The sequence below is a fragment of the Panthera leo genome, chromosome A1 (genome assembly GCF_018350215.1).
Source record: "Panthera leo isolate Ple1 chromosome A1, P.leo_Ple1_pat1.1, whole genome shotgun sequence".
Classification (NCBI taxonomy): Eukaryota; Metazoa; Chordata; class Mammalia; order Carnivora; family Felidae; genus Panthera; species Panthera leo.
In genome coordinates this window covers 90,072,590-90,100,329 of record NC_056679.1, presented here as the reverse complement: position 1 = coordinate 90,100,329, position 27,740 = coordinate 90,072,590, and the positions used below count along the sequence as shown (strand labels likewise).

Sequence of the window (27,740 nt, the reverse complement as noted above, 5' to 3'; positions counted from 1 at the left end):
TTCTCTTCCTGTTCCTCAGTTCAATGATGTGTCACAAAGAATCATGTTTCTTCAGCCTCCCCTTCAGGCTCTTCCCCAAAGCCTCCCCTTACTAGTCACTATCCCTCCTGTCTCCAAAGATAACTAATTCTGATTTTCATGATCATCACCTCCTTGCTTTTACCAGCTAAACATGCATCTTCAAGCTCCCTCCCCCTCCCACCCCATGGCTTATTTTTGTCTGGTTTTTTAAACTGTGTCTGACTTCTTTCACTCAACATTACATCTGGGACACTCACCTATTGTTGTGTGTAGCTAGAATTCATTGTGTGTCATTGCTATAATATTCCTTTGCATGACTACATGATATAATGTTGATGTATACTTCAGTTATTTTCAGTTTGCTAGCAATTATAAGAAACATGGTCATAAACATTCTCACACATGGCTCTGGGTTCCTTATACACGCATTTCTGATGAGTAGATAGCTAAGAGTAGGAACGCTGAAGCACTGTCAAAGTGTTTCCCTGTACCAATTTCTAGGCATTTGGTTTTTATGTATGCTGACCCTGTGTTCTATAAATGGGGCTAAGCATACTCATTAACAAATGGGAGATGGGGTCTAATCTAATCACAATAGACACCCCCCCTTTTTTAATGTTTATTTATCTTTGAGAGAGACCGAGATAGAGCATGAGTGGAGGAGGGGCAGAGAGAGAGGGAGACACAGAATCCGAAGCAGGGTCCAAGCTCCTAGCTGTCAGTGCATAGCCTGATGTGGGGCTCGAACTCACAAACCATGAGATCATGACCTTCACTGAAGTCAGATGCTAACCAAGCCATCCAGGTGTCCCACAACAGCTCTTTAGAAGCAGAGTTTGCTCTGGCTGGTGGGAAGAGGGGAAAGTCTGAGAGATTTTTATCCTGAGAAGGATTAGACGTGCCACTGCTGTCTTTAAGGTGGAGGGGGCCATGTGAGAAGGAATGCAGGAGTCCCTACGAGCACAATGGCCTTTGGCTGACAGACAGTGAGGGATGGGGACCTCAGACCTACGGCTGCAAGCAACTGGGTCCTGCGAATGTGCTTGGAAGCACATTCTTTCCTGGAGCCTCCAGATAAGAGCACAGTCCAGCCAACATCTTGATTTCAGCCTCATGAGATGTTGGGCAAGAACCCGGGCAAGCCCATGCAGATTTCTGACCTACGAGAAGTATGAAATCATAAATGGGTGTTGCTTTAAAACACCAAGTTTGCGGTAACTTATTATGCAGCCATAGAAAATGAAAACATCCTCTCTTCTGTATTTTTCTACCCTTTTGTCTCTCCAGGCTTCATTCTGAAATTTTTTTTAATGTTTATTTAGTTTTTTGGAGAGACAGGAGTGTGAGCCAGAGGAGGGGCAGAGAGAGAAGGAGACATAGAATCCAAAACAGGCTCAGCTCAGAGCCTGACGCAGGGCTTGAACTCATGAGCCATGAGATCACGACCTGAGCTGAAGTCGGACGCTCAACCAACTGAGCTACCCAGGTGCCCCACTGAATTTTTTTTTTCCTGACCCACCTTTCAGATCACTAAATCTCTCTTTGGTTATATCTAATATGCCATTAAACCCATCCATTAACTTCATAATTTAATTTCTATATCTTACAGTTCTAGAATTTCAATTTAGTTTTTTTTTTTAAGTCTTCACTTTTCTACCAAAAATTTTTCATTCTTGCCTTTTACCATCCTGAACACAACGCCATAGCTATTTAAAGTTTGGATCCAATAACACTAATATCCCCTGTGGATCTGTTTCTTTTCTGTTTGTGCTGGGTCACATGCATGTTGTCTATTCTCCTGTGTGACAAGTCATTTGTGATGGTGTGTGGGGCCTTGCACTTGCAGAGCTGCTTGCTATCTAGAAATAGCTTGATATCTAGAATTTAAATTCACTTCTGCTGGGCACCTGGTGGGGGGCACTAGCAATTTGGGTTCACTTCAAGTTCAGCAAATGAGGTGATTTGAGGCTGAGTGGCAGTGCCTGCAAGGGTCCATTTCTTTCAGGTTCATTCTTTTTTTTTTTTAATTTTTTTTTAACATTTATTCATTTTTGAGGGACAGAGAGAGACAGAGCGGGAGTGGGGGAGGGGCACAGAGAGAGGGAGACACAGAATCCGAAGCAGGCTCCAGGCTCTGAGCTGCCGGCACAGAGCCCGACGCAGGGCTCAAACCCACGAACTGTGAGATCATGACCTGAGCCAAAGCTGTGCGCTCAACTGACTGAGCCACCCAGGCACCCCCCCCCCCACCCCGCTTTAAAAAAAAATTTTTTTTAACATTTTCTTTCGGGCTCATTTTTAACTTCTTGGGTGCAGTCTTTTTTTGGTCAAGGCAAAAAGTTCACCTGGCCCCTTATAGGACCCTGGGCTCCAATCTGCTGGTCACCCAAGGCAATCCAAAGTATTACTCAATCTCTCAGCTATGCACTCTAGAATTCTCAAATGTCCTCAGGGGAAAGAGCCACAAATTTTGGGCTTCCCCTACTAGGATTCTGTCCATCCCCAGATCCTAGCCTAGTAATTCTTCACTCACCTACTTGCTCTCTAGGCGCAAATGCTGAGCACGGGGATGGCGGGCGGATGTGGGTAGCCAACTAGCACAACTGTTTCATAGACACACTTTTAATTAACACCCCTATTTCTGGGCACTTGTTTCACCTTCGTTTTCTGTCTCTGTCATCCCTACACCTACAGCCTCTTTGGGGTTTTACTCTAGATAGGTTCTCTTCCTCACTGCAAATGTCTCAGCTACTTATTCTCACTTCCCCTGCTCTGTTTATCTGCATCAAGTTTCCAATTACTTCTTACATTTCAGAAATGTGTTAAAAGCTCTCATCCCACTGACTACTGTCAGTGCCCTCCTGCTCTCTTTGTTGGGTATCTGATCCATCATTCTAATACAGAAGCTCTAAAACTGCTCACTTTAGAGGTGAGACTGTTAAGACATACAAAGACCCAAGGATTTGTCCAAGGTCACAAAGAACTACCAGTGTGTGGATCAGAGCCGGCCTTGGAACTCAGTTTTCCTACATCACAGGCTTCCTGTGCTTTACACTATAAATCTTCTTTATCGCAGAAATTTTGTTACAGACATTATATGTTTATTTACTCATACTAGTGGAGAGAAAATAAAACAGTGTAAGAAGAGGCTGACATTCATGGGTGAACAGAACTAGAAAGATAAAGGAGTAAAGGCCAGACTAACCATTTAATGCTCAGGTTGTAACTGTGACTTCTAGGGTCTGCCAGATCTAACATTAAACTTTTTTTTTTTAAGTTAAAAACTTCATGCAAGTGTTCCATAAAACAGATAATTCTCACTATTTTGGCTGAACAACTTGAGATTTTAGGAGAAAGAAAAACTGAACAGATAAGAAAGAAATGTACACACTTTTCCCCCGCTACAGCTTCAACAAAATCTTGCAGTTACTTAATTTTACGAAATAATATAGTTGATATTTATGAATGATTCAAAATGATAAAGATTTCAAAACTTACTTCCTAATTTATTTCATTAACATTTTTAAAATGTTTATTTATTTTGACAGAGAGAGAGAAAGCAGGGCAGGGGCAGAGAGACAGAGAGGGAAAGAGAGAATATACCAAGCAGGCTCTACGCTTGACAGTGTGGAGTCCAACGTGGGGCTCGATCTCATAAACTGTGAGATCACGACCCTAGCTGAAGTCAAGAGTCAGATGCTTAACCAACTGAGCCACCCAGGCACCCCTATTTCACTAACATTTTTAATGAACAAAAATATGGAAACAAGAGGCAATTGCAAAAGCTATTCAAAATTAAGAGGCAGAATATTTTCCTCTGGTCCCAGCTCTTCCACTTAATCCCAGACCAGTACCTGCACTTTGGTTTCGCTGCACCCTAGTCCCTAGGTCTTCATAAAGCTCTAGTTTACACAGATGATTAACCAGTTTTGTAAACCATGCACTATTGCTACTACATTTTATTTTCAAAAATGTAAGAACACATATTCCTCTGTTAGTTTCCTATTGCTGTTGTAACAAATTACCACAAATTTGATTTAAAACACAAATCTATTATCTTCTAGTTCTGAAGTGTGTGTGTGTGCGCGCGCGCGCACACGCTCACATGGTGTGCACATCAATGAAGCATTTGGTTCAATCAGAGAGGAGACTTTATTCTAAATGTGAGCTGAGATTAGCTGGGGATGTTTCATAGATGAGATTAGTCTTGAAAGACCAGTGACAGTGTCTTAAAGACTGGTGGGCTTCTGAGGACAATCCAATCCCCACATGCAGTGGGGACAAAAGTAATGGTCATGTTTGCAGGGAAAGAATGGCTGCAGAGAACCAGTTATCTAGAAGTTAGGGCTTGATGGTGGGGGACACTCGGGCCCTTCTGTCACTGGAGGAAAAAAAGGGGCCTGACTGGTACCGTTAGTAGTTTCTAACTAACGGTAGTTAGTAGTTTCTAGGAGAGGGTGAAAGACCCTCTCCTTGCACCGCATACTGAACACTTTTCTTTTGAGGCCCTCAAAGCAGAATGCCAATACCCACGATGCTGTGCAAAACAGATCTGGGAAAAAATCCTCAGAAGATGGGGTGGAGCGGGTATCACAGGGGAAGTACTCTCTCATTCTGAGGATCACCATTGCTGTGGCTCAAGGGGACCCCAAAGCCTCAAGCCCACCGGCAAGGCGAGGAGCAGTCAGTCACCCACCCGCCTGGCCAACAGCAAGGCCACACAGACTCTGGGAGAAAGGAGCAATGACGTGATAACAGAAGGCAGGTCTCCAACTATATAGGCCCAGCTCCCAGGATAGCACTTCATCTGAAGGCCAACAGATGAAACATCCCAGAAGCCCAAGAAAGATTTTCCCAGCTGTACACACATCTCTACCAGAAGACATCAGTCATCTGAATCAAGTTAACTAACCCCTTTTCCATGCATCCTGTGAAGTTAGCCCAACAGGCTTTGGTTTGGTAACAAGTAACTGTCTGGGTTACAAAGCTAAGTGAATAGTGACATCGAAGATTGTGAAATAAACTGTTAGCTGTGCATGGGCTCATCAAGTTTTAATTAATTAATTAAGCTTAATTAGTTCCAAGTAATGACTTCTCACTTGAGCAGAAAACAACAAAAACCCAGCCTTTGATCTTGCCTTAGAATCAAAACTCAGGCTAACGGAAATGGGGATTTGCAAGAGATGAGATTTAGAACAGCGTCAGGGTTTTAGCCCTCATGTACTTCTTTCTGCCTACCTTTCTGCATGTGGGATAAAAGCTGCTCCCACAAGTATTAACAAAATTGTCATGAAATCATGTAAAGGAAAACATTAAGATTTAAGTGACTTTACTATTAAGATTCTGTCAATATAGAAGTCAAGCTACTACAGGGAAATGACAACATATTTTACACACTGTACAGTGTAAAAATACCATTACATACAATACTTTAGTATCAGGAATTAAATATCCAAATGACAAAATGATAAAATAGCTTTGCTGTAAGGCACCTTCTGGTTTGCTTTTTTTTTTAAAGTAGACTTCACGCCAATGTGGGGCTTGAACTCACAACGCTGAGATCAAGGCTGAGTGACCCAGGCATCCCTCCAGTTTGCTTTCTTTTTTTTAAAGAAAATATTTGAGGTGAGATTCACAGACACACAAAATTAACCAGTTGAAAATGAATGATTCAGTGGCGTTCAGTCTATTCATGATGTTGTGCGGACACCAGCTCTGTATCATTCCCAAAGTTTTCTGTCAACACAAAGGGAAAGCCCATACCCTGTAAGCAGCTGTGTCCCATCCCCCCGTCCCCCCTGCCTCTGCTAACCACCAGTCTGCATCTGCCTCCAGGCACCCACCTACTCTAGACATCTCATATAAACGTCTGGCTTCTTTCACTTAGCGTGCTCTTGAGGATCATCCATGTTGTAGCACGTGTCAGGGCTTTGGTCCTTTTATGAATCAAACCCTATGTGTGCACAGAACACAATTTGTGCATCTATTCATCATCTCCTGATGGACATTTGGGCTACCTTCTGGCTATTGCGAATACTGCTGCTACAAGCATCTGTGTACACCTTTGTTACAGTGTACAAAGCATCTGTGTAAGTTTTTGTTGGTACAATGGCTTTTAATTCTTTGGGGTATATACCTAGGAGTAGTTACTGGGTCACGTGGTAATTCTGCGTTGAGGATCCGTCAAACTGTTCTCCACAAGAGGCCGCAGCATCTTACATTCTCACCAGCGATGCATGAGGCTTCTAACTTCTTCACATCCTTGCCAACATTTTTTATTTTCTGTTGTGTTGATCATGGCCATTCTAGTGGGTATGAAGTTGTAACTCACTGTGGTTTTGATTTCATTTCCCAAATGACTAATGATGAGCACCTCTGCATGTGCTTATTATCTATTTATATATCCCCTCTGGGGAAATTCTATTCAAGTCCTTCGGCTGTGTTTTTTTTTTTTGTTTTTGTTTTTTTTTTAATTGGGTTGTCTTTTAAAGTTGTAAGAGTTCTTTATACATTCCGGATACTAGACGCTTACCAGATATGTGATTTGCAAACATTTCCCCATTTTGTGGGTGGTTTCTTCACTCTGTTGACAGTGTCCTTCGATGCACCAAAGTTTTAAATTTTGATGGAGTCCAATTTGTTCTTTTGTTGCTCATGTTTTTGGTGTCATTTCTAAGAATCCAAAGTCATGAAGCTTCCCTGGTTTTCTTTTAGGAGTTTATGCTTCCAGCACTTACATTTAGGTCAATGATTTATTTTGAGTTAACCTTTTACACAATGTGAAGCAAGGGTCCAACACATGACGTGCCTTCTGCATGTGGACATACACTTGCCCCAGCACTATCTGTTGAAGAGACTGCTCTTTCCCCAATGGATGACCGTGGCGAACTTTTCCAAAATCAACTGGCCATAAATGTATGGGTTTATTTCTGGGCTCTGAGTTAAAAAAATTTTTTTTTAATTCAGAACTTTCCATACTATAATTCTGCCACTGCTTTTCTCAGATGAGGTTTAGCTTATGATGGCATATTAGGAACTTTTGTTTAAAAACTAAAAAATTTTTAATAAAAAATACACATCTGTGATGAATAATTTCATTATTAAACATGTCTGTAAAAATTAAAGATGAAAAGTAGCGTATACAACCTGGAAGTCAAAACCAATCTCTGCAAAATGGTATTTTATAAAGTAACATGTGATTTTACTGTTATTTACATGCTGCAATGAAGTTATTAATTTTAACTGCCTCCATTTACAAAACCTTCCATTTTGCAATTACTTATGAACTTTTTTTACTCATGAACTTTATTTAGAATTACTTATGAACCATATTGAGAGGTTGACTCTCAATGTGGTTATTACATTAAATGTTGTTAATATCAGCCTTGCCAAATTACCTGTATCAAACTACTGTGCAATTCCAAGTAAGAGATGGATTATAAATCAAAAGAATGTTTTATTGTCTAGAACTTTTTATACATTTCAAAGTGTCCTCACTTGAACCATCCAATGACTTTAAAACTTCTCTTGGCACAATGGATTTAAATAGCAATACAGTGTGTTATCTTTTGGAAATTAAGATCATCCTTATTTTAGACCCAGACTGGGCATTCCTCCCAAACAGCCCCTTCTCCTACATTAGTTTTTCTGTGAAGTTCTGAATGTCATTTCCTCTTAGCTCCCAGGGCTCCAACCACCTAGGCTAAAGGGAACAACGGGAAGGATTTCCCGGATCTCAGGTCTCCATAACCGAGGATCAATTACAAAGCGCTGGGTCTCTAGACTCAAAATCTCTAATGACAACATTAAGCCCCCCTACCAGAACATCTGGAAGAGTTAGTTCTCTTTTATCTTGAATCCCCTCTGCCTACAAGTTGTAAACAGTGGATATTTAGCTCCATCACAGTTTATTTTAGATGCAAAGACAACCTTGTTTTTATTGACCCAAAAAAGAAAAAAGAAAAAAAAAAAAAAAAGAAAAGAAAAGAAAAGAAAAGCCCTGCCCAGAAAACTATGGGTTGAAAAGTTTGGGAAGCGCTGATAACTGTAGTCTAGAAAACACGTGAAAGACTTTACCTTTAGCTGGCCGGTGATGTCGCGGCAGCTGACTGTCTTACCATGCAAGAGACTAAGGTTCAGGGTCAGACCAACGGTTCTGACAGGCTGGACACATGGTTGAAGTGAGACACCAAGGAAGAGACGGCCAGCCCAACCCCTCACACAGCAGCCCTTCCTGGTTAATCCATGGGGTGATAATGACACTGACTGGCCTCATCCTGCCAATGAAGGGCAAGGCACTGCAGTGACGGCGCCTAGAAATGAATAGGAGTGATTGGGGATAAAAGGGGGAGAGGGGAAAGGTGGCCAGGATGAAGAAATGAATAAAACTCCAAATTTCTGTTACAACTCACTGTCATACCTATTAGTCTAGTATCTAATGACAGGGAAATGGAAAAAAAAAAAGAAAAAAAAGAAAAGAAAAGAAAAAAAAACAAAGGGAAAAAAAGAAAAATCGCAAACTATAAATTTATGCAGCATTCTAAGAATTGAGGTCTGTATCCTACAATATGACTACATATAACTAGAGCAAGAGCTTGATCTGATATAGTTCAAAAACCTATTGCAAAGAAAAGAGTATTTTTTTAATCATCAGCGTTTCTAAGTTCTGACAACTTCATTTTATTGGGTTTTTATTATGACAAAAACTCAGTCCATGCTATTGAAACAGAGCATACTTACCAAACAATCCCTTGGGCTCCAGAGCCAATTGGTTTCAACTGCTGGTAACGTTTCAGGACAGTGAAAGTTGAGTCTGCCACTTGCACACTGTAAAACTGACTATCACATTTACTGTCACTCATGATGTAGTATCATAGAATATTCCAAAGAGCTGGTACAGTGGTCAGGTTCCTTAAAAGAGAAACAGAATGAACATGCACTCTTTCTGAGATGATACAGGCACAGCTCACTTCATAGGGTTGCAAGTTTATTGGCATGTAAGACAACGTGGCTGTAAGTTGATAAAGTTGGTTGGACCAAGTTCTGAACTTAAGCAAAGTGCAAAACAAACAAAAAAATGCAACGACATTTCAGAGGCACAAGACCATCATGAAAGGAAGGAACATTGAGGCCCCACATGACCATGTTTTAAGGGAGCAGACTAGAAACTAACAGCCCTTCTTTTATTTGTCCATTTTTGCTAGCCATGACAGGATTATGTCACTGAGTGATTCTCATCAGTTCGCCTCCTTTGGAACTAGCTTATGCCGGGCTGCCTCAACCAGGGATGAAGGCACTGGGGAGAGGTTTCCAAGGGATTCTGTCTACAGTTCCTGCAGAAAACACAAGTGGACCAGTCTTCTTCTAAGTCCACAAATTCAGGTGAAATGATGGAGCAGAAAGCAAGTCCTACTACATATCTAGATTGTAAAAGGAGGAAGTGATGGAACATTGGGGTGCTGGGCCTGGAGACATGGGTGTGTGGGCTCACTGGGCACGTTGAGGCCCCACATTCCCCAAACCCCACATCACTGGTGGGCTCAATACAGACAGTTGTAGATAGAGAACCATTGTAACCTATAGTCATTAACATGGATGCTCTGACAATTATTCATGATAAACTAGTATAAACTGGTGGTTTAGGCAGCCACCTTTTGGTGGCTTAGGCAGTAGGCTGAGATCCCCGCCATGCAAGAGCCTATGTGATTTATATAGAAAACAACCAAACACAAATCAGCAGTTACACTGATTTGGATCCCTGGCTCTTTTCTGAAGATGTTTATTTAGAAGTCATAAACTATTTCTTTTGCTCTTTTTAAAAAAATTAAAAAGCCAACAATAAAATCACAGGGGTAAACATTATATACTATTTAAAAACATGGAATTTAAATTTTATTCTACAGCTTCAGCAAATTCCTGTTTGTTCTACCATCTAATATTTAATGCCTACCTGCTAAGTTCTCTGGAGTGATGATTTGTATTTCAATACAGTGATGCCTAGAATTTCCATTAAACATGGAAATAAATTCATGAATAACAAGCTTAAACAAAGAATTTAAATCAAATGAATAGCTTCTCCCACTGACCACTGCTTCACCCCCGCTCCCCCCCTCATCTTTTTAAAGTTTATTTTTATTAATTTTGGGAAAGATACAGAGAGCAAGTAAGGGAGGGGCAGAGAGAGAGAGAATCCCAAGCAGGCTCCATGCTCAGCATGGAGCTCGACTAGGGGCTCAAACCCATGAACCCACAAGATCATGACCTGAGCCAAAATCAAGAGTTGGATGCCCAACTGACTGAGCCATCCAGGCGCCCCTCCCCCTCTTTTAACCATTCTCAGGGCAGTGGCTGAGGCACAGCTCTTAGTACCACCAGCGACTGTGACTGAATGTGCTGTACACAGGCTGGGGAGTGCCTCCGGGAGGCCAGCACTGCATTAGATGAACCAACACACTGCTCATGACAACCTACAGGGGGATGATCAGCCCCTGCTACACTGTAAGCTAAACAGCCTGGCTGAGCCACGCTGCAGTGAGGAGGGGGCCCTAAGCTCCAGGGCGGTGAGGGCAGGTCTGTGTTGCTTACTGTGGCATCTCACACTGCTGGGGACAGGACCACAATAGAAGCATTCAATAAACTTTTGCCGCTCTGACCCATAATTCAGTACCTAATGATTCCCTGAGGAGGCTGCTTCATTTTACTGACATCTGAAGGAATATCTATTTCTAGAGATGATTTTTTTTTACAGTTTTTATGGGGCTGAGACAATTCAACTCAACGTTTATGGGGTGCTTTTGTATAAGAACTGGTAAGTAACATAGGTGATAAAGCAAGATCAGGTCGTCTTAAAGCAGCTAGTTGGGGGAATACTGTAACACAAGTTGTAACACAAGTTATAATAACATAAGGGCATAAGCAAAAAGTAAACCAAGGCAAAAGAGGCCCTACCCTTTGGCAGGGGTGCAGAAGACAAGGAGAGCTTCATGGAGGAGGTTGCATCTGATCTGCCAGAGACAGACAGCAGAGGTACAGAGCTCGAGCTGACTGTGCTCAGACATGGTGAATTGCTCAAACTGGCTCTTGGGGTACAAGTGCAAAGGTTCAGAGATGGACTAGGTGAAAAGGCAGGTAGCCACTACAACCTGCTGTTTCTTTGCCTTACTGGAATACACCTGCACTGCCAGTCATTCAAAAAGCACTTCCTGACACCACTGTGGACAAAGTCCTGTGCAGGAACAGCCAGTGTGCCTGCCCTTGGTGAGCTCACAGAGAGTGCATACTGCGGGCACGTTCAGGAAGAGCCCCGATGCAAGGAGACCCCTAAACCAAGAAGGACAGAGAAGGCTCTGAGCTGTGGGGAAGAGAGAGAGCATGTGCAGAGAGGTGGAGGTGCGTTCTGAGTGTGAGAAGTCATTTAAGAGTTAGTTTTGCTGGGCAGTGGGGGAAAGAAGCTGGAGAGAGGAAACCAGGCCAGATCACCATGGGCCCTGGAAGCTGCTGGGAGCCATCTGGACCTGGGCCCGAGGGCTGTGGAGCCATCAAAGCAGAGAGGCATGTGCTCTGGCTTGCTTTGCTGAGGGGTCATTCAGGAAGCTGTGAAAGGGATGGACTGGGGTGGGCAGGACTGAAGGCAGGGAGGCCCAGCAAAACATGGCAGGGTTGTGGCAGATGGGGAAAAGAAGTAAATGCACGGCATGGAGGAAGAATGTGCATGACCTGTGCTGCCCAGGAGAAGATGAGGAGGAACGCGGGTGAAGCAGCTGGAGGTGGGCAGGAGACGCATGCAGTCTGCAAATCTGGCTTCAGACAGGTAAGTCTGCAGTGCCTGAGAGACAGGCAGCATGACAGCCACAGGCTGCTGACATCCTCCAGATCCTCCCTCCTTTGTTTCAGGAACAGAAGCCTCCCTATGCGAGCTGGACAAATGGCTGCCCAACTAGAGAGGACATCTGGCTGCTTTTTGGCAGCCAGGTGTGGCCAGATGACCAACTTTTGGCTGATGAGATGTAAGCAGAGTGATGTGTGCCATTTCAACATCCATCCATCCATCCATCCATCCATCCACCCATCCATCCATCTTGTTATCTTCCTTCCTTCCTTCCTTCCTTCCTTCCTTCCTTCCTTCCTTCCTTCCTCTCTCTCTCTTTCAAAAGCTGCTTGCTGTCCAACTTATCTTTCTCCCTTGCTGCTGGCTGGGGGAACAGCTGTCACAGACCCAGAGACGGCAGTCACATGTTGAAGCTGGTAGAGCTGCCCACTGGCCAGAGTCCTGAATGACCTTGTGGCCCAGAGCTGCCCCCCATTCTGGTCCACCTGCCCACACTCAGGCTGGTACAAACTAATCTCAACCTTGTTGAGCAACTCTGGAACTCTCTCTGCTACAGCTGTTGTAACCTGTACTTTGACTGGCACACGATTAGGTTAGCTTTTGTGAATTTGGGGAGAATGTCACATCATTAGGTTAGAGAATTAACATATTTTCATCTCAAGATTTAAAGTAATTTTTATTTAATTTTTTTAAAGTTTATTTATTTTGAGAGAGAGAGAGAGAGAGAGAGAGAGAGAGAGAGAAGAGAAGACAAGAGAGAGGCAGAGGGAGAGACAGGGAATCCCAAGTAGGCTCTGCACTGTCAGTGAGGAGCCTGATGTGGGGCTCAAACTCACCAACCGTGAGATCATGACCTGAGCCAAAGTCAGACTCTTAACCGACTGAGCCACCCAGGCGCCCCTAAAGTAATTTTTAAATTAAAATAAGTTGCCCTTAGTAGGCAGAAAAAGCTACCTAAGTGAGAAGCTGTCAAAGCCATCTTCTCTGTCAAACTTGGGCTTTGTGAACATGAGAAAGCACGCAAGAAAGCCAAGTAATTTAGCTATTAATGAAATCAACTGTTGAGATTATATTTCAACAGAATGGATGTCAGCTGGGTTTTAGAAAACAGTTTACAAATTGGGAAGTCCTATATAAGAATTCTTCGTACAACCACATCATCAACACACTGAGGTGCAGGCACTGCCTTCACTTCCCTCACCAGTGGGTGCTGGTTCCGCACCTCGGCTCCGAGCAGTGGGACCCCGTCTCTGCCCACGCTGCTTCTGTGCTGTGCAGCCCCTGTCAGGCTGTGCTGTTACTCAGTTTCTGCAGGTCTGCCCATGTCTCCCTCCCCCAAGGCTGGTAGCACCTCAAAGGCAGGGAGGGGCTTTCTTCCCTCTCACATGTCGATAAACTTAAGGAAATGTCCAATGCCCACCAATGATCCACTGAGAAAGCTTCTAGGGGGACACACTCTGCTCCTTGGGTTCTTCAGATCTGAGGGTGGTGGGCAGAGCCCAGGGGGAAGGAGTCAGCACAGCCTTTGATGAAGCCATCTGGCTCAAGTCCATACCCTTCCCACTTTACCATGCTGCTTCAATGAATCCTGGTTGAATGAAAGGCTCTAATCTAAAATCCCTATTTGTCTGGGGGTACCTGGGTAGCTCAGTTGGTTGAATATTCAGCTTTTGGTTCCTGTTTAGGTCATGATCTCATGGTTCCTGAGTTTGAGCCCCGCATTGGGCTTTGTGCTGACAGCATGGAGCCTGCTTGGGATTTTCTCTCTCCCTCTCTCCTTGCATCTCCCTCTCTCTCTCTCAAAATAAATAAAAATTTTAAAAAACTTACTAAAATCCCTATTTGTCTAAGACTGAAGACCCTTATAGAATCCCCTCCAGGATTCTAGAGTAAAATCTACCCACTCTACAGATAAACATTGGGTAGGAGGGATGTTCCTACTTTGTTTGGAGTTTAGAATAAGAAATGCCTTTAAAAAAAATTCTCTAGGGGTGCCTGGCTGGCTCAGTCAGTAGAGCACGTGACTCTTGATCTCAGGGTGGTTTAAGCCCCACATTGGGCATGGAGCCAACTTAAAATAAAAAAATAAATAAAAATTTCAAAACAGCTTTATATTAAAAAAATTCTCTAACTCTAGAATCCTTTAAATATAAGCAGTTCAACTACTGTAAATATACTATTTACGTCCAAGTCTTGTGGGGACATCGGCTACCATTCACTGAGATCTCCCAATATCTCATGAGGGCCTCCTACGCACCAAGCACAAGGTAGGAATTGTTGAGAGAGCACTAACTAGACAGTCCATTCCCTCAAACCGTCAAGAGCATACTGGGAAGTGTGTCGTAGGAGCAGACGTAGAAGTGGGCCCAAGGGCGGTGTGGGGATAGCAGCCAGTGAGTGAGCAGAGGGAGTGTGTGAGTGGGACATGGATATAAAGGAAGGTTTCCAGGACGAGTCAAGACCTGAGTGCAAGTTTGTGCACAGTATCAACCCAGGTGTGAGGGAACAGGCATTCTCATACATGCTGGTGAGCCCTGTAAGTTGGCAAAACATTTCTAGGGAGGAAAATATGTAACATCTAATGAAAATTTTAAATGCACATGACTCCTAACCTGGCCACTACAATTCTATAAATGTACCTGATAAATATATATGTACAAATGTTCAAAGACATTTGTGCAAGAATGTTTGTAGCACTTTTTATAACAGGCCAAAACAAACAAACAAACAAAACAAAAAAAAAAAAAAAAAAAAAAACAAGAAATAACCTAAAACATACACTTGGAATGAGTAAACTATGGCATAAAAGCACAAAAAAGCCATTAAAAATAATGCAGGGACTTTGTGTACTGATGAGGAATGATGTTTAAGATGAAACAAAGGAAATGAAGCAAGTTAAAGAGTGTGTATGGTAGGGGCACCTGGGTGGCTCAGTCGGTTAAGGGTCTGACTTTGGCTCAGGTCATGATCTCATGGTTCATGAGTTTGAGCCCTGCATCAGGCTCTGTGCTGACAGCTCGGAGCCTGGATGGAGCCTACTTCCAATTCTTTGTCTCCCTCTCTCTGCCCCTCCCATGCTTGAGCTCTGCCTCTCTCTTGCTCTCTTAAAAAATAAACATTAAAAAAAATTTTTTTAAATTAAAAAAGTGCCTGTAGTGAATGTGAATATTCACAGCCCCACACACATGCACACACACACACGAGTATACTAGCAAGTACAGAGACACAGTGGGAAATGAGACTTTGACTCTTCCCATTACAACTTTCTGTTGTTTTTTATTTTTATTTTTTTTAGTCACACACACATTTCACATTAAAAAAAATAATAATAAATGAAACCTTTGAAATGGAAAGCCAAGACCTAAAAGTCGGGAAGGTTGGGGGCAGACGAGACTGGAGGCAGAAGAGTAGGCCAGACTCTGAGCTCCACAGTTATAAACATCCCCCTAACAGCCCGTCAGGTGAGCAGTGCTGTCCCCCCTCTGCAGACAAGGAAGAGAGCTAGAAGACAGTGAGGAAGTTGCCCAAATTCCCAGCTGGGAAGTGGCGCAGCCTGGATCTGAATTTAGGTGTGTCTGACTACAATCTTCTTGTTCTTCCCAATACTCCATTCTAATTAACATCCCTAACTGCATTTAGAAACTGAAGTGATGTGTCCAAGGGCTGGTCAGGACCAGGCCAGGAGAAAACACAGGACTGGATGCTTCATCCTGCTGGCTTTACTCCACCAAGACAATTTTTCTTCTGATAATGTATCAGTCATCCACAGCCTCAAGACAATCTTTAACTACGCTAATGGTACAGAATATCCAGGACATGCAATAGTTAAATTAATTGACTGCTCTGGTTAAAAGCAGAGTTTCACAATCCTTCTCTTAGCTTCAATACTTGTTGAAATTTTTAATCAAATTGTTCTTTTTCCTTGCCTTTTTTTTTTTTTTTTTTTTTTTTGAGATAGAGATAGGGTGAATGAGCTTGTGAGTATGGGAGGGGCAGAGGAGAAGAGGAAGAGAGAGGATCCTATGCAGGCTCCACACTCAGTGCAGAGCCTGACACAGGGCTTGATCTTATGACCCTGAGATCACGACCTGAGCTGAAATCAAGAGTCGGACGCTCAACAAACAGAGCAATCCAGGCGCCTCCCCCCTTCTTTAATTCTTAATAAAAATGGCAGAGCGCCGCAACTCAATCTTTCTTTGATAATGAAGAACCTTACAACATCTCAGAGCCATCCTTCTGAACATCAGTCCTTCAACTACACTGCTTACTATGATAAAGAACAGCCACTAGTGTTTGGTAATCACATCATCCATGGGTGGATCCTAAGGAAGGATCTGTCGAGGATTCCAACCCATGGGCCCCTTGGAGGCACTGGGCCTGTCTGTTCCTCCTCCCCAGCCCCGACTCCCAGTGCTCTGGTTGGGGTGTTCTAAGTGTTCCCTTGATGGGGCAACCGCCCAAGTGTTCTCCCAGCCTCCATTCCTGCTACCTCCAAACCACTATTCACACGGCATTTCCCCAGGAAAACCTTTACATGAATGCTCACAGCAGTGACATTTTCTACAGTTCAAAACTGGAAACAATCCAGGTGTCCTTCAGTGGGTTAGCAGTTAGGCAAAGTGCTGTACATCCATACCATGGAATACGGGGCAGTAGTAGAAATGAACCAACTACTGATACATGCAACAGCTTGGGTGGATCTTCAGGGCATTATCCTTAAGTAAAAAAGCCAATCTCAAAGGGTCCATACAGTATAATTCCATTCACACAACATTCTTTTTTTTTTTTTTTTCAGTTTATTTATTTTGAGAGAGAGCGAGCGTGCGTGAGTGCTTGTGTGCATGCATGCTTGAGAGGGGGAGGGGCAGAGAGATGGAGAGAGAGAATCCCAAGCAGGCTCCGCACTGTCAGCGCAGAGCCTGACGCAGGACTTGAGCCCAAAGACCGTGAGATCATGACCTGAGCCGAAACCAGGAGTCAGACACTTATGCAACTAAGCCACCCAGGCGCCCATACACAACATTTTTGAAATGACAAAATTATAGAGCTGTGGAACAGATTAGTGGTTGCCAGGGTTTATGAATGGTGGGCAGTGGGGGCGGGGTGTGGTTATAAAGGGTAGCACAAGGGAGAACTTTGGGACAATGAAATAGTTCTGTATCTTGACTGTGGTAGTGGTGTTTGTACAAATCTCTCCATGTGATAAAAGGACACAGATTTGTACCCATACGCTGCACCAATGCCACTTCCCTGGCTTTGATACTATACTGTGGGTATGTAAATGACAACCAATGGGGGAAACTGGGTGAAGGGTGCATGGGACCTCTCTGTACTATTTTTACAATTTCTTATGAATGGAGAATTATTTCCAAATAAGGAATTAAAAAAGAGATTTGTTGAACATATGCAGTGATCATACTGCTCTTCTGTTTAAATTCCTTGGATAGTGACCAACTGCTTTGAGAGTAAAACTCTGATCTTTAGCAGGCAGAGGGGTTCACAGGACTTCTGGCCCACTCTTGGGCAATACTGAATCACCTGACACCAGCTGACACACCAGATACTGCCTCTTCTACGCCTCTTCCCGAGCTGTCCCATCTGCCTGAAATGACTTTCCTCCCCATTTTGTTCTCCTGGCCAACCTTCATCTTCCTTCAAAATCTAGTGCATGCACCTGCTTCTCTTGAAAGTTTTCCTCTACAGGAAACTTCAAGCTGTGCTGGGCATGCCCCCGTTTTTGGCACCACAACCTATATTCGTTTTATTGCAAGTCTACCTCTACTTCTACTCTGTGAGGTCCCTGAGGGCAGAAAATGCGTCTGATTCATTTCCTAATCCTCTACTAATTACATAGTGGGTGCCCAGTAAATATTTGTTATAGGCAAAACTAAGCAGAAGAATAAATGTAGGGCAGTGTGGTACAGTGGTTAACATGAGGACTCTCAAGTGGGAGGGCAGGCTCCTGGGTAGACTCCATCAAAAATTGTTAGAATAAACAAATTCATAATGGTTCAGGATACAAACTTAATGCACAAAAATATTTTGTGTTTCTATATGCTGATGAACTGTCAGAGAAATTAAATGATGTTCTCACAATTGTATCAAAAAGAATAAACTACTCAGGAATAAATTTAAACATGGAGGTAAAAGACCTTTACATTGAAAACCAAAAGACGTTAATGAAAAAAGTTAAAGACGCAAATAAATGGAAAGATATTCTGTGTTCATGGATTGGAAAAATCAATATTGTTAACATGTCCACACTACCTAAGGCAATTTAAAGATTCAATGCAATCCCTATCAAAATTCCAGTGGCATTTTTCACCGAAATAGAACAAATAATTCTAAAACTTGTGTGCAACTACAGAAGACTCTGAATGGCCAAAGCAATTTTAAGAAAGAACACAGCTGGAGGCATCATGCTTCCTGATCTCAAAGGTATAGTAATTAAGTATTACAAAGCTATAGTAATTAAGACACTACGGTATTGGCATAAAAACAGACATACAGAGGCACCTGGGTGGCTCAGTCGGCTGGGTGACCAACTTCGGCTCAGGTCACAATCTCACAGTTTGTAAGTTTGAGCCCCGCGTCGGGCTCTGTGCTGACAGCTTGGAGCCTGGAGCCTGCTTCAGATTCTGTGTCTCCCTCTCTCTCTGCCCCTCCCCTGCTTGCGTTCTGTCTCTCTCTCTCTCAAAAAAAAATAAACATTAAAAAAAATATTTTTTAAAGAATATTAAAAAAAACAGACATATAGATCAATGGAACAGAACAGAGGGCCCAGAATAAACCAACATATATATGGTTGATTAATTTGTGACAAAGGAGCCAATAATATACAATGGGGAAAGGACAGTCTCTTCCATAAATGGTGTGGGAAAGCTGGACAGCCAAATGCAAAAGAATAAAACTCAACCACTCTTACACTATACACAAAAACTAAGTTAAAACGGATTAAAGACTTGAACATAAGACTTGAAACCACAAAACTCCTAGAATGAAGCATTGGTGGTAAGTTTCTTGACATAGGTCTTGACGAGGATTTTTGTAATCTGGCACCAAAAGTAAAAGCAACAAAAACAAAAATACAAAAAGCAACAAAAACAAAAAAACAAGAGGGGCTACATCAAACTAGAAAGCTTCTGCACAGCAAAGGAAACCATTAACAAAATAAAAGGCAAACTATGGAATTGGAAAAAAATATTTGCAAATCAGGTATCTGATAAGGGACTAATATCCAAAATATGTAAGAAACTCATACAGCTCAATGGCAAAACAAACAAACAATCTGATATTAAAAAATGGGCAGAAGATCTGAATAGACAGTTTTCCAAAGAAGACATACAGATGGCCAGCAGGTACATAAGAAGATGTTCAGTATCATTAATCATTAGGGAAACACAAATCAAAGCCACAAGATTATCACCTCACGCCTGTTACAATGGCTAAAATCAAAAAGGCAAGAGATAGCAAGTGTTGGTGAGGATGTGGAGAAAGGGGCACTTGGGCACTGTCAGTGGGAATGCAAACTGATGCAGCTACTAAGGAAAACAGTATGGAGGTTCCTCAGAAAGTTAAAAACAGAACTACCATATGGTCCAGTAATTCCACTTCTGGATATTTATCCAAAGCAAACAAAAACTAACTTGAAAAGATAGTTGCGCCCGCATGCTCACTGCAGGATTAGTTACAGTAGCTAAGACGTGGAAACAACCTAAGTGTCCATCAGTGGGTGAGTGGATAAAGAAGAGGTGGTCTACATACACAATGGAATATTAATCAGCCTAAAAGAGAAGGAAATCTTACCATCTGTGACAATATGGACAGACCTCAAGGGTGTTATGCTAAGTGAAGTAAGTCGGATAGAGAAAGACAAATATCGTGTGATCTCTCTTATATGTGGGATATAAAAAACAAAACAAAATGAAACTGCCAACCTTATAAATCCAGAGAACAGATTAGTGGTTGCCAAAGGTGGGGTTAGGTGTAGGAAAGAAATGGATGAAGGAAGCGAAAAGGAAAAAGAAAAAAATGTGTATTACTCTCTTCTAAATTACAGTATACAGACTTAAGATTCAGAGTGTATATTTTTACAAGAATTGTCAAAATAGCTGTCTAGATTAGGATTTCTGTATTTTCTTTTTAGATATTTAATTGTGACACATAATAGCATAGTAAAAGATATCTGTTTTAAAAAAACACAGATTAGGACTCTGGGGTCAGAGGGCAAAGAGCCTACCACTTATCTGGATGATCTCAGACCAGCGATTACACACATCTGTAAAACAGGGATAAGCATAGAATCACCCTCAGGGGACAGTGAGCACAGTGCCCAGCACAGGGCAAGGTCTCAATGTCAGGTGACATTAGGACAGGTATTACCACACCCATTCTGTTTCCTGCTCCCCCAAATAAACGTTTGCATTCTGAAAGTGTGAACTAAAATCTGGGAAATGCAAAAGTTGATGACATGGCCAATGGTGGGTGAGCATCTCGGTCAAACTGCACAGAATTTACTTTTCATTTTAGGCTGTGACCGGCAGATGATGTTTCAGGACATTTTTTGAAGACATCTGCTTCATAGGATGTGTGTGCTATGTTTCTGAGAGCATAGTTAAGAGTTGATGAAACAGAATCAGAGCTTGTGGATTTATTACGTGGGCTGCATGTTCAGGCCTAGATATGCTAAAATCAAACTAGTGACAGCATTGGTTAAGATATACCAATACTTAAATAGTCTAACAAATTAAATCACAGTTCTGTACAACTATACATATACACACACACTGACATAATTTTTAAAGGAAGTTATTTTAAAAGCCAGTCATTCTTCCTCAATTATTCTTTCTCTTAGCATCACTGTGGGGGAGGGGAGATAAAAATATTTTTTAAACAAATCCCCAAGTTTCTCCTATCCTGGCCTATGGAAAGACAAACTTTTGGCATACCACTAAAATGTGTTCACACTGTCCATTCTCCTAATAGCCAAAAAATTCACTTATAAAAATACTTCAAATTCTAATTTCAGAATAGGCAAGAACCTATTTAACATAAAGGGAATTAATATTAATGCCTCATTTTTAAGAAAGAAATAACAACTATCCTGTTTGTAACTACATATCTTTAGAATCTAGTTTTACTATTTCTGAAAAGTTTCAGAGTATATAGTCCTTGCTGTCTTTTACTTTAATGTAAAGTTAGCTGGGGGCAGGGAGGGAGAGCACACTATTTTATGAGACCAAAAAACAAACAAACAAAAAAACAACAAACAAAAAAGCCCAAATGAATTAAATAAAATCGAATTTGTTGAATTTCACCTTCAAATGTTGAGCAAACTTCCTTAGTTATGGGAAAGTCCTATGTTAAAACACTGACTACTCTTGCTCATTATTTTTATATCTATTAATTTATACACCAACGTTTTCCAAAGAGGATTTGAGGTGTCAATTAAAAATATTTTAACTGGCAATTCAAAGGCCAATATAAGGGGCACCTGGGTCGCTCAGGCTGTTAAGCGTGGACTTCAGCTCAGGTTGATCTCACGGTTCATTATTTTGAGCCCCAAATCCAGCCTAGCACTGATAGGGCGAAGCCTTCTTCGGATCTTCTGTCTCCCTCTCTCTGTCCCTCCCCTGCTCGCCTGCTCTCGCTCTCTCTCCCAAATAAATAAACATTAAAAAAATAATAAACCACAAATGCCTAAAAAAAATGAGCTCTTGTTGTGCAAAGGATATATAAACTTGCCTCCCAAATAATAGAACCCCTAATGAATCAATGGGTCTAGACACTGAGCCTCAATAGCTGCTAACATCGCAGCATGAGCCAGCCAGCTTTAACTGCTTCTAGATGGAAGATGGGGGTGTCTGGGTGGCTCAGGTCATGATCACGTGGTTTGTGAATTCGAGCCCTGAGTTGGGCTCTGTGCTGACAGCTAGGAGCCTGGAGCCTGGAGCCTGCTTTGGATTCTGTGTCTCTCTCTCTGCCCCTTCTTCTCTCACTCTCTCTTTCTCAAAAATGAATAGTAAACAGTAAAAATAAAATTTTTTTTAATGAGATGGAAGACAGTACCCCACCCAGGGCATTCTGATTCTAGGGCATTAAGCCTCATCTTAATCCCACTGTGAATTTTCAGGAGATACAGAGAAACACATTAAATTACACTGCAGAGATGCAACCAGTAAAATCCCAACTATGGAAATGGTATAGAACAACCAACTGCTTCAACAAATACACTACAAGGAAGACAAAAGAAGAGAAATAAAGGGGGAATCTATAGATTAAAAGAAACTTAAAAGATGTATCAACCAATCATAATGTATGGAACTTATCTAGATCCTGATTCCTATAAACAAACTGTTAAAGAACTATAAAACTTATAGGACGTCTGGAAATTTGAATATTGACTGTTATTTGATTATACTGAGGAATTATTGCATTTCCAAGTTTAAAAGAGTCCTTATCTTTTAGATATATATATCGAAATATTCATGGATTGAATGACATGACATTTAGGATTTGCTTGAAAATAACATGGGTGGGGGGTGTGAGGGTGTAAGTAGATGAAGTTGGGGTGAAACAAGATGGGCCAGGAGCTGATAACTGTGGAAGCTGGATACTATTGTTTAATTTTGCATATGTTTGAAAGTTTTCATAATAAACAGTAAAAATAAAGACTGACCTTGAAACTAGCTCAATCACAAAAGGTCAAGTATGAGTTTAATTATTCTTAAAGAAAATTATGTTAAAAAGTCACCTTTTTTTATACATTAAAAAAAATTTATTTTAATGTTTAGTTATTTTTGAGAGAGAGTCAGGGTGCGAGTGGGGGAGGTGCAGAGAGGAGACAGAGAATCCGAAGCAGGTTCCAGGCTCTGAGCTGTCAGCACAGAGCCTGATGCAGGGCTTGAACTCACGAACCATGAGATCATGACCTGAGCCGAAGATGGATGCTTAACTGACTGAGTCACCCAGGCACCCCAAAAATGTCACCTTCTTAACTAGTAGTGAAGTATAGCTACATATGTATATAACAAATATGTGTCCTGCTGCCAAATGTGGTTTCTGTTTTACCTTATGCATCACAAAAACGACTGCTTTACTGTTAATTGCTTCATCTGGCCTTTGTCTTTATCCATAAAATTAAGAACACTTTATTTAAAAAAATTTTTTTTAATGTTTTTATTTTTGAGAAAGAGAGAGAGAGAGAGGGACAGAGCATGAGTGGGGAGGAGCAGAGAGAGAGAGAGAGAGAGAGAGAGAGAGACAGAGCATGAGTGGGGAGGGGCAGAGCGAGAGAGGGAAACACAGAACCTGAAGCAGGCTCCAGGCTCAGAGCTTGAACCCACAGACCGTGAGGTCATGACCTGAGCTGAAGTTGGACGCTCAACTAACTGACTGAGCCACCCAGGCACCCCAAGAACTCTTTATTTTAAATCGACAAATTGAATATGCCCTCTAACACTTATTTGAAACACATTTTCATCTGTCCTGGCATCCCCAAAATTAAATCCTTAGGAAAATCAAAGCTCTCCAGAGAAGACTATGCCACAATAGGATTCTTTTTAACCCCACAGGATCCTTTTGAAAGAAAAAAAAAGGGTTAAGTGAAGGAAAACTTCTAGATTGGATGTTTTGCTTTCAGAACAAATTAAAAGCCAAAAGAGAACCATCAGAGTTGAGGCACCCAGGAAAGGACACTTAGCTGGGGGAAACCTGGGTTCAAATTTCACTTTCCAGCTACCTGCCTTGAAGCTGATTGCTGGAACTCTGTGAGCCTCCATGTACTCCTCTGAAGAAACGGGTGTCACAGCTGCCACTTACAGGACTCCAGCGAAAATTAAGTGGAAATACATGGACAAACAGGGCCTACCTTCGCTGGCCTGGGGCTACCTTTCCAGCTCACTGCGGCTGTTGCCTCCTATGTAACCTGCCCTGGAGATCGACAATCCTGCAACCGAACTAAATGAATTTTACATGGTTCAGAGCATTAGTTATTACAGCTAATAATTAATTGCCAGCATTTAAAAATCAGGAGAGCAGAAATGCAATGTAGAGTTCTGACCTCGTTTTTATTTTTTTTTTATTTTTTTATTTTTTTAACATTTTTTATTTATTTTTGGGACAGAGAGAGACAGAGCATGAACGGGGGAGGGGCAGAGAGAGAGGGAGACACAGAATCGGAAACAGGCTCCAGGCTCCGAGCCATCAGCCCAGAGCCTGACGCGGGGCTCGAACTCACGGACCGCGAGATCGCGACCTGGCTGAAGTCGGACGCTTAACCGACTGCGCCACCCAGGCGCCCCTGACCTCGTTTTTAAAATTGCTGGGTGAGGTTTGGTTTTCCAAGGTCCCCACCACTCCATGCTCTTTTACACCTGGTCCTGCAGGCTGATTCCTGACCCCACACTGGGCTGATGTCCTTCCTTCACCCTGCCCTTTCCCTTTCGGTGCCTCTCCCTGCCTGGCAAATTTCTCACAACCCTTCATGGCCCAACTCCAGCGCCACCTGTCACCTCCACCTTTCCATGCCATGGCACAGCACCTCCACTACAACAAGCATCATCACACTGTCCTGGCACTAACCTGTCTGCATGTCTGCCTCCTCTACTGGGACTCTCAGGAGGAAGGGACCCTGTTGCTATTGCCTTTGTGTCCCCAAGGCCGAGCAGAAAGCCTGACCTAGATAATGTAGAATTCAGCAAATGCCTCCTGAATGTGTGGAAGGAAATGAGAGCTAAAATATTACAAAAATGTCAAAATTTATATTACAGCTTGTTCTGACAGTTACCAAATAAAGGGGTCAAGGACTTTTAAATGAGAACAAGCTTCCATCTGCTTACAGGTTTCACAAGTTAGTTAGAAGTCATTAAATAAACTGACAAAACAGAAGGAACAGCAGGTAGGGTCATTCATTCATTCATTGAACTGATATCACTGAGTACTTACTGTGTGCTTTCTAAGTACTGGGGACGAAGCAGTGGACAAATCCAACAACTACCTGTTTTCATAAAGCTACTTCCTTGTAGAGGAAACAAAGTAAACATAAATAGAATCGTTTCAAACCAGAGTGAACACTAAGAAGAAAATTAAATTAATGAGATAGAATGACTAAGGGGAGAAAGAGAGTAGTCAAGGAAGGCCTTGTTGAAAAAGACACATCTGACCAGAGGAAAGACCAGAAGGAGCCAGCTGTGCAAAGCCGCTGGAGACAGCTCCAAGCATTGGAAACGAAAGTGCAAAGGTCCTGAGGCAAACGGGGCTGCGCGGTGAGAAGATGGGTGGGACAGGAGAGCAGAGCTCTGGGTGGTGGGAGTGGTAGGGGAGGTGGGCAGGGCCGCTCTGGCACTGCTAGGCACTGAATGTGCAATGACTAGGCACTGGAGAAGCATGGGGATGGGGGTCTCTGCGTTGATGGGGAGGGGGTTCGTGCCCTACTCACATCAGCATGGGCAGTATCCCGCCCAATTTTCCACCTATCAGCCTGGGCTCGTGCCCAGGCACTTTCACACACATTCACATAGCCTGACAACAATCCTGTCCAAAAGGGTAGACATTTCCCCACTTTCCCTGGGGGAAAACAGAGGGTCAGTGCCTTGGCCAAGGTCGCGGAAACCAGACTCCGGGATCCTTAACATCCCGACGCGGGTATGCAACTGCGTGCCCCCCAATCTGGGGGGTGGCGTCCACAGATCCCCCACGACACGTCTGCCAGGGCCAGGCCAGGGAGCGGGGCCCGCAAGCCCCTGGCGGCTGACAGCCGGGCAGGAGGAGGCGACTGCGGCAGCCCGGAGGGCAGGGGCGGCGGCCGGGGCCGTCTGCGCCCCACAGAGTCCGGCCCACTCCGTAGCCCCCAGCCCGGCGACCCCGCGCCCCCTGGCCCTGCAGACCGCGGCCGCGCGGCCCTCCTGCCGCCCCTCCCCGGCGGGGCCCCGCTCGAGCAGCCCCCGCCAGGCCTCGCCCGCCCGCCCGCCCTGCTCACCTCGCCTCCCAGCCGCCGCGCCAGGGGGAGAGGGCGGGCGGGCGGACTGGCGGCGCTGCGCACTGGCGGCTCGCGGCTCCGTTGCCCCGGGCTCGGCCGGCCGCCCCGCCCCACTCCGCTCCGCCCCGCCGCCGCCGCTGCAGTGGGTGTGAGGGGCGCCGGGGCGCTTCGACCCTTCCGGTCCGGCTCCCTTCTCCTCCTCCGCCGCCGCCACCGCCGCCGCGGCGCCCGGCCTGAACGACCTTCGCGCCGACCAATCAGCGTCCGGAGAGCCGGGCAGGCGCGGCCAATCGCGCCGGGGGGCGGGTCGTGACGGGCGGGGCGGGCGGAGCCGGGATAACCGTGCGGGGTTCGATGGGGCTCGGTGTCCCTCAGCAGCCCAGCTCCTCCGGCTTGTGCGGAGCATGCCCGGGGCTGGGGACGCAGGTCCGGCTCAGTACGCGCGCTGATCCTCCATCCCCCCACGGGGACCTCGAAGCAGAGGCCCGACGCGGAGCCAGGAAGCTGTGGAGAGGGCCGACCGGCGGGGAGAGCCGGGCCCTCTGGGCTGCAGGTGCAAGGTGGCAGCGGCGAGGCGGCCTGTAGGGGAACGGACCGGCCCGTCTTGGGGAGAGTCCCGGGCGAGGACGAGGGAAGACCGGGGTGTTGGCATCCGGCGTCCAGGAACCCGGCACGGTGTGGCCCCTGGAAGGACGAGGAGACCGACGCGGCAGGGGAGCGGGAAGGAGAGGCAGGGGTCTTGGACTCTGCGGCTTGCTAACGGCTAGAAATCGGGTGGTGGGGAGGGCGGAGTGCGAGGAGATGGCCACGTGCAGACTAGTGTCCCCGGCGGGTCCGTGACAGAAGGGAGGAGGGGAAAGGCTGGCGTATTCGGGCCAGGGGTCAAACCTCTGGCTCAGAGAAAGTCAAGGTCGTAAATGGGGAGAAGGGAATGCAGTGCTGAGGGTCCCCTAGGTCCTGGGGTCCCTTGACACCGACCTTCTTTTGAGCCAACTCCTGCAGCCCTCTGGCCCCTCGGTCGGGTTCCAGCAGGCCTGGGGTCATATGAAACGATGGGAGAGGCCAGGATATTTCGTGTTGCCAGATTTGCGTTTAAATAAGCAAAGCTGGAAGGGAGGGAGGGAGTCTGGACACACTGAAAAAAGGATAGGGATAGGGTGGGGGGAGGTGCACACTTTGAGGACAGGGAGAGGGGGGACTGTGGAGGAGGAGCAGCTTTCGCAGGATGCAGGAGCCCAGCATGCCAGAGCCCAGCGAGTGATCAGGGCAGGGGCCAAATTGGGAGGAAGGAGCAGGATCCTAACGAGGAGGAGGTCAAGGGGCTGGGAGGCATGGAGGGTGGTGGCAGAATTTGGGGAGGATGGAAAGGCAGTGATGCAGGGCCAGCTGAGGGCACCAGGGCCTCAGAGGAGGAGGGTAGAGGAAGGGATCCAGGCATGGTGTCCTTCCTTAGGCCACCCCCTACCTTGGCCACCAGAGGGAGTTTTCTAAAATTGAGTATGGCCCATCCTTGCTTGAAATTGTAGCTCCTGAATGTGATCTGCATTGAGGAGGGCCCCCTGGTGGGTTCCTGCCCATACTGGTCCTCACATCAGCCTCATCTGCCACCTGCTCCAGGTGCACAGGAGAAAACGGAGCCAAAAATGGCCATCATCAAGGATTATGGGAGGCTAGTAAAGCCTGGCTGTCAGAGCTGTGGCTTCACTAAGGAGCACTAGTGGGTGCTTCCCCTTGGATTAGGAAGGGGCACCCATTCCTGCACTCTCCAGTCAAGTTTACAACACTCATCCCATGAAAAGTGAGTACCAAAAAATCACTGCGCACACATACACACCTATACATATTTCGTGCTGAGTTTTCTAAAAGGATTCTGCCTTTTCTGGTTTATGAAATAACAGCGAACACTTACAGACA

General features: G+C 44.4%; 1 protein-coding gene across 4 annotated transcripts in view; it reads right to left on the bottom strand.

The window, feature by feature from the left end:
* The window catches only part of MAPK9 (mitogen-activated protein kinase 9), a 61,068-nt gene extending 34,248 nt beyond the window's left edge, over positions 1 to 26,820 (bottom strand). For 2 of the 4 annotated variants that reach the window (XM_042932438.1, XM_042932408.1), the window contains exons 1-2: positions 25,827 to 25,915; positions 8,761 to 8,931 (exon numbers count right to left, since the gene is read on the bottom strand). In XM_042932438.1, the coding sequence (XP_042788372.1) occupies positions 8,761 to 8,882 (122 nt within the window). In that variant the 5' untranslated portion in view covers positions 8,883 to 8,931; positions 25,827 to 25,915. Of the gene's footprint in view, positions 1 to 8,760; positions 8,932 to 25,826; positions 25,916 to 26,804 lie in introns of those variants that run through there. The other 2 variants (XM_042932401.1, XM_042932392.1) reach the window with 2 other exon arrangements.
* Positions 26,821 to 27,740: the final 920 nt, after the last annotated feature.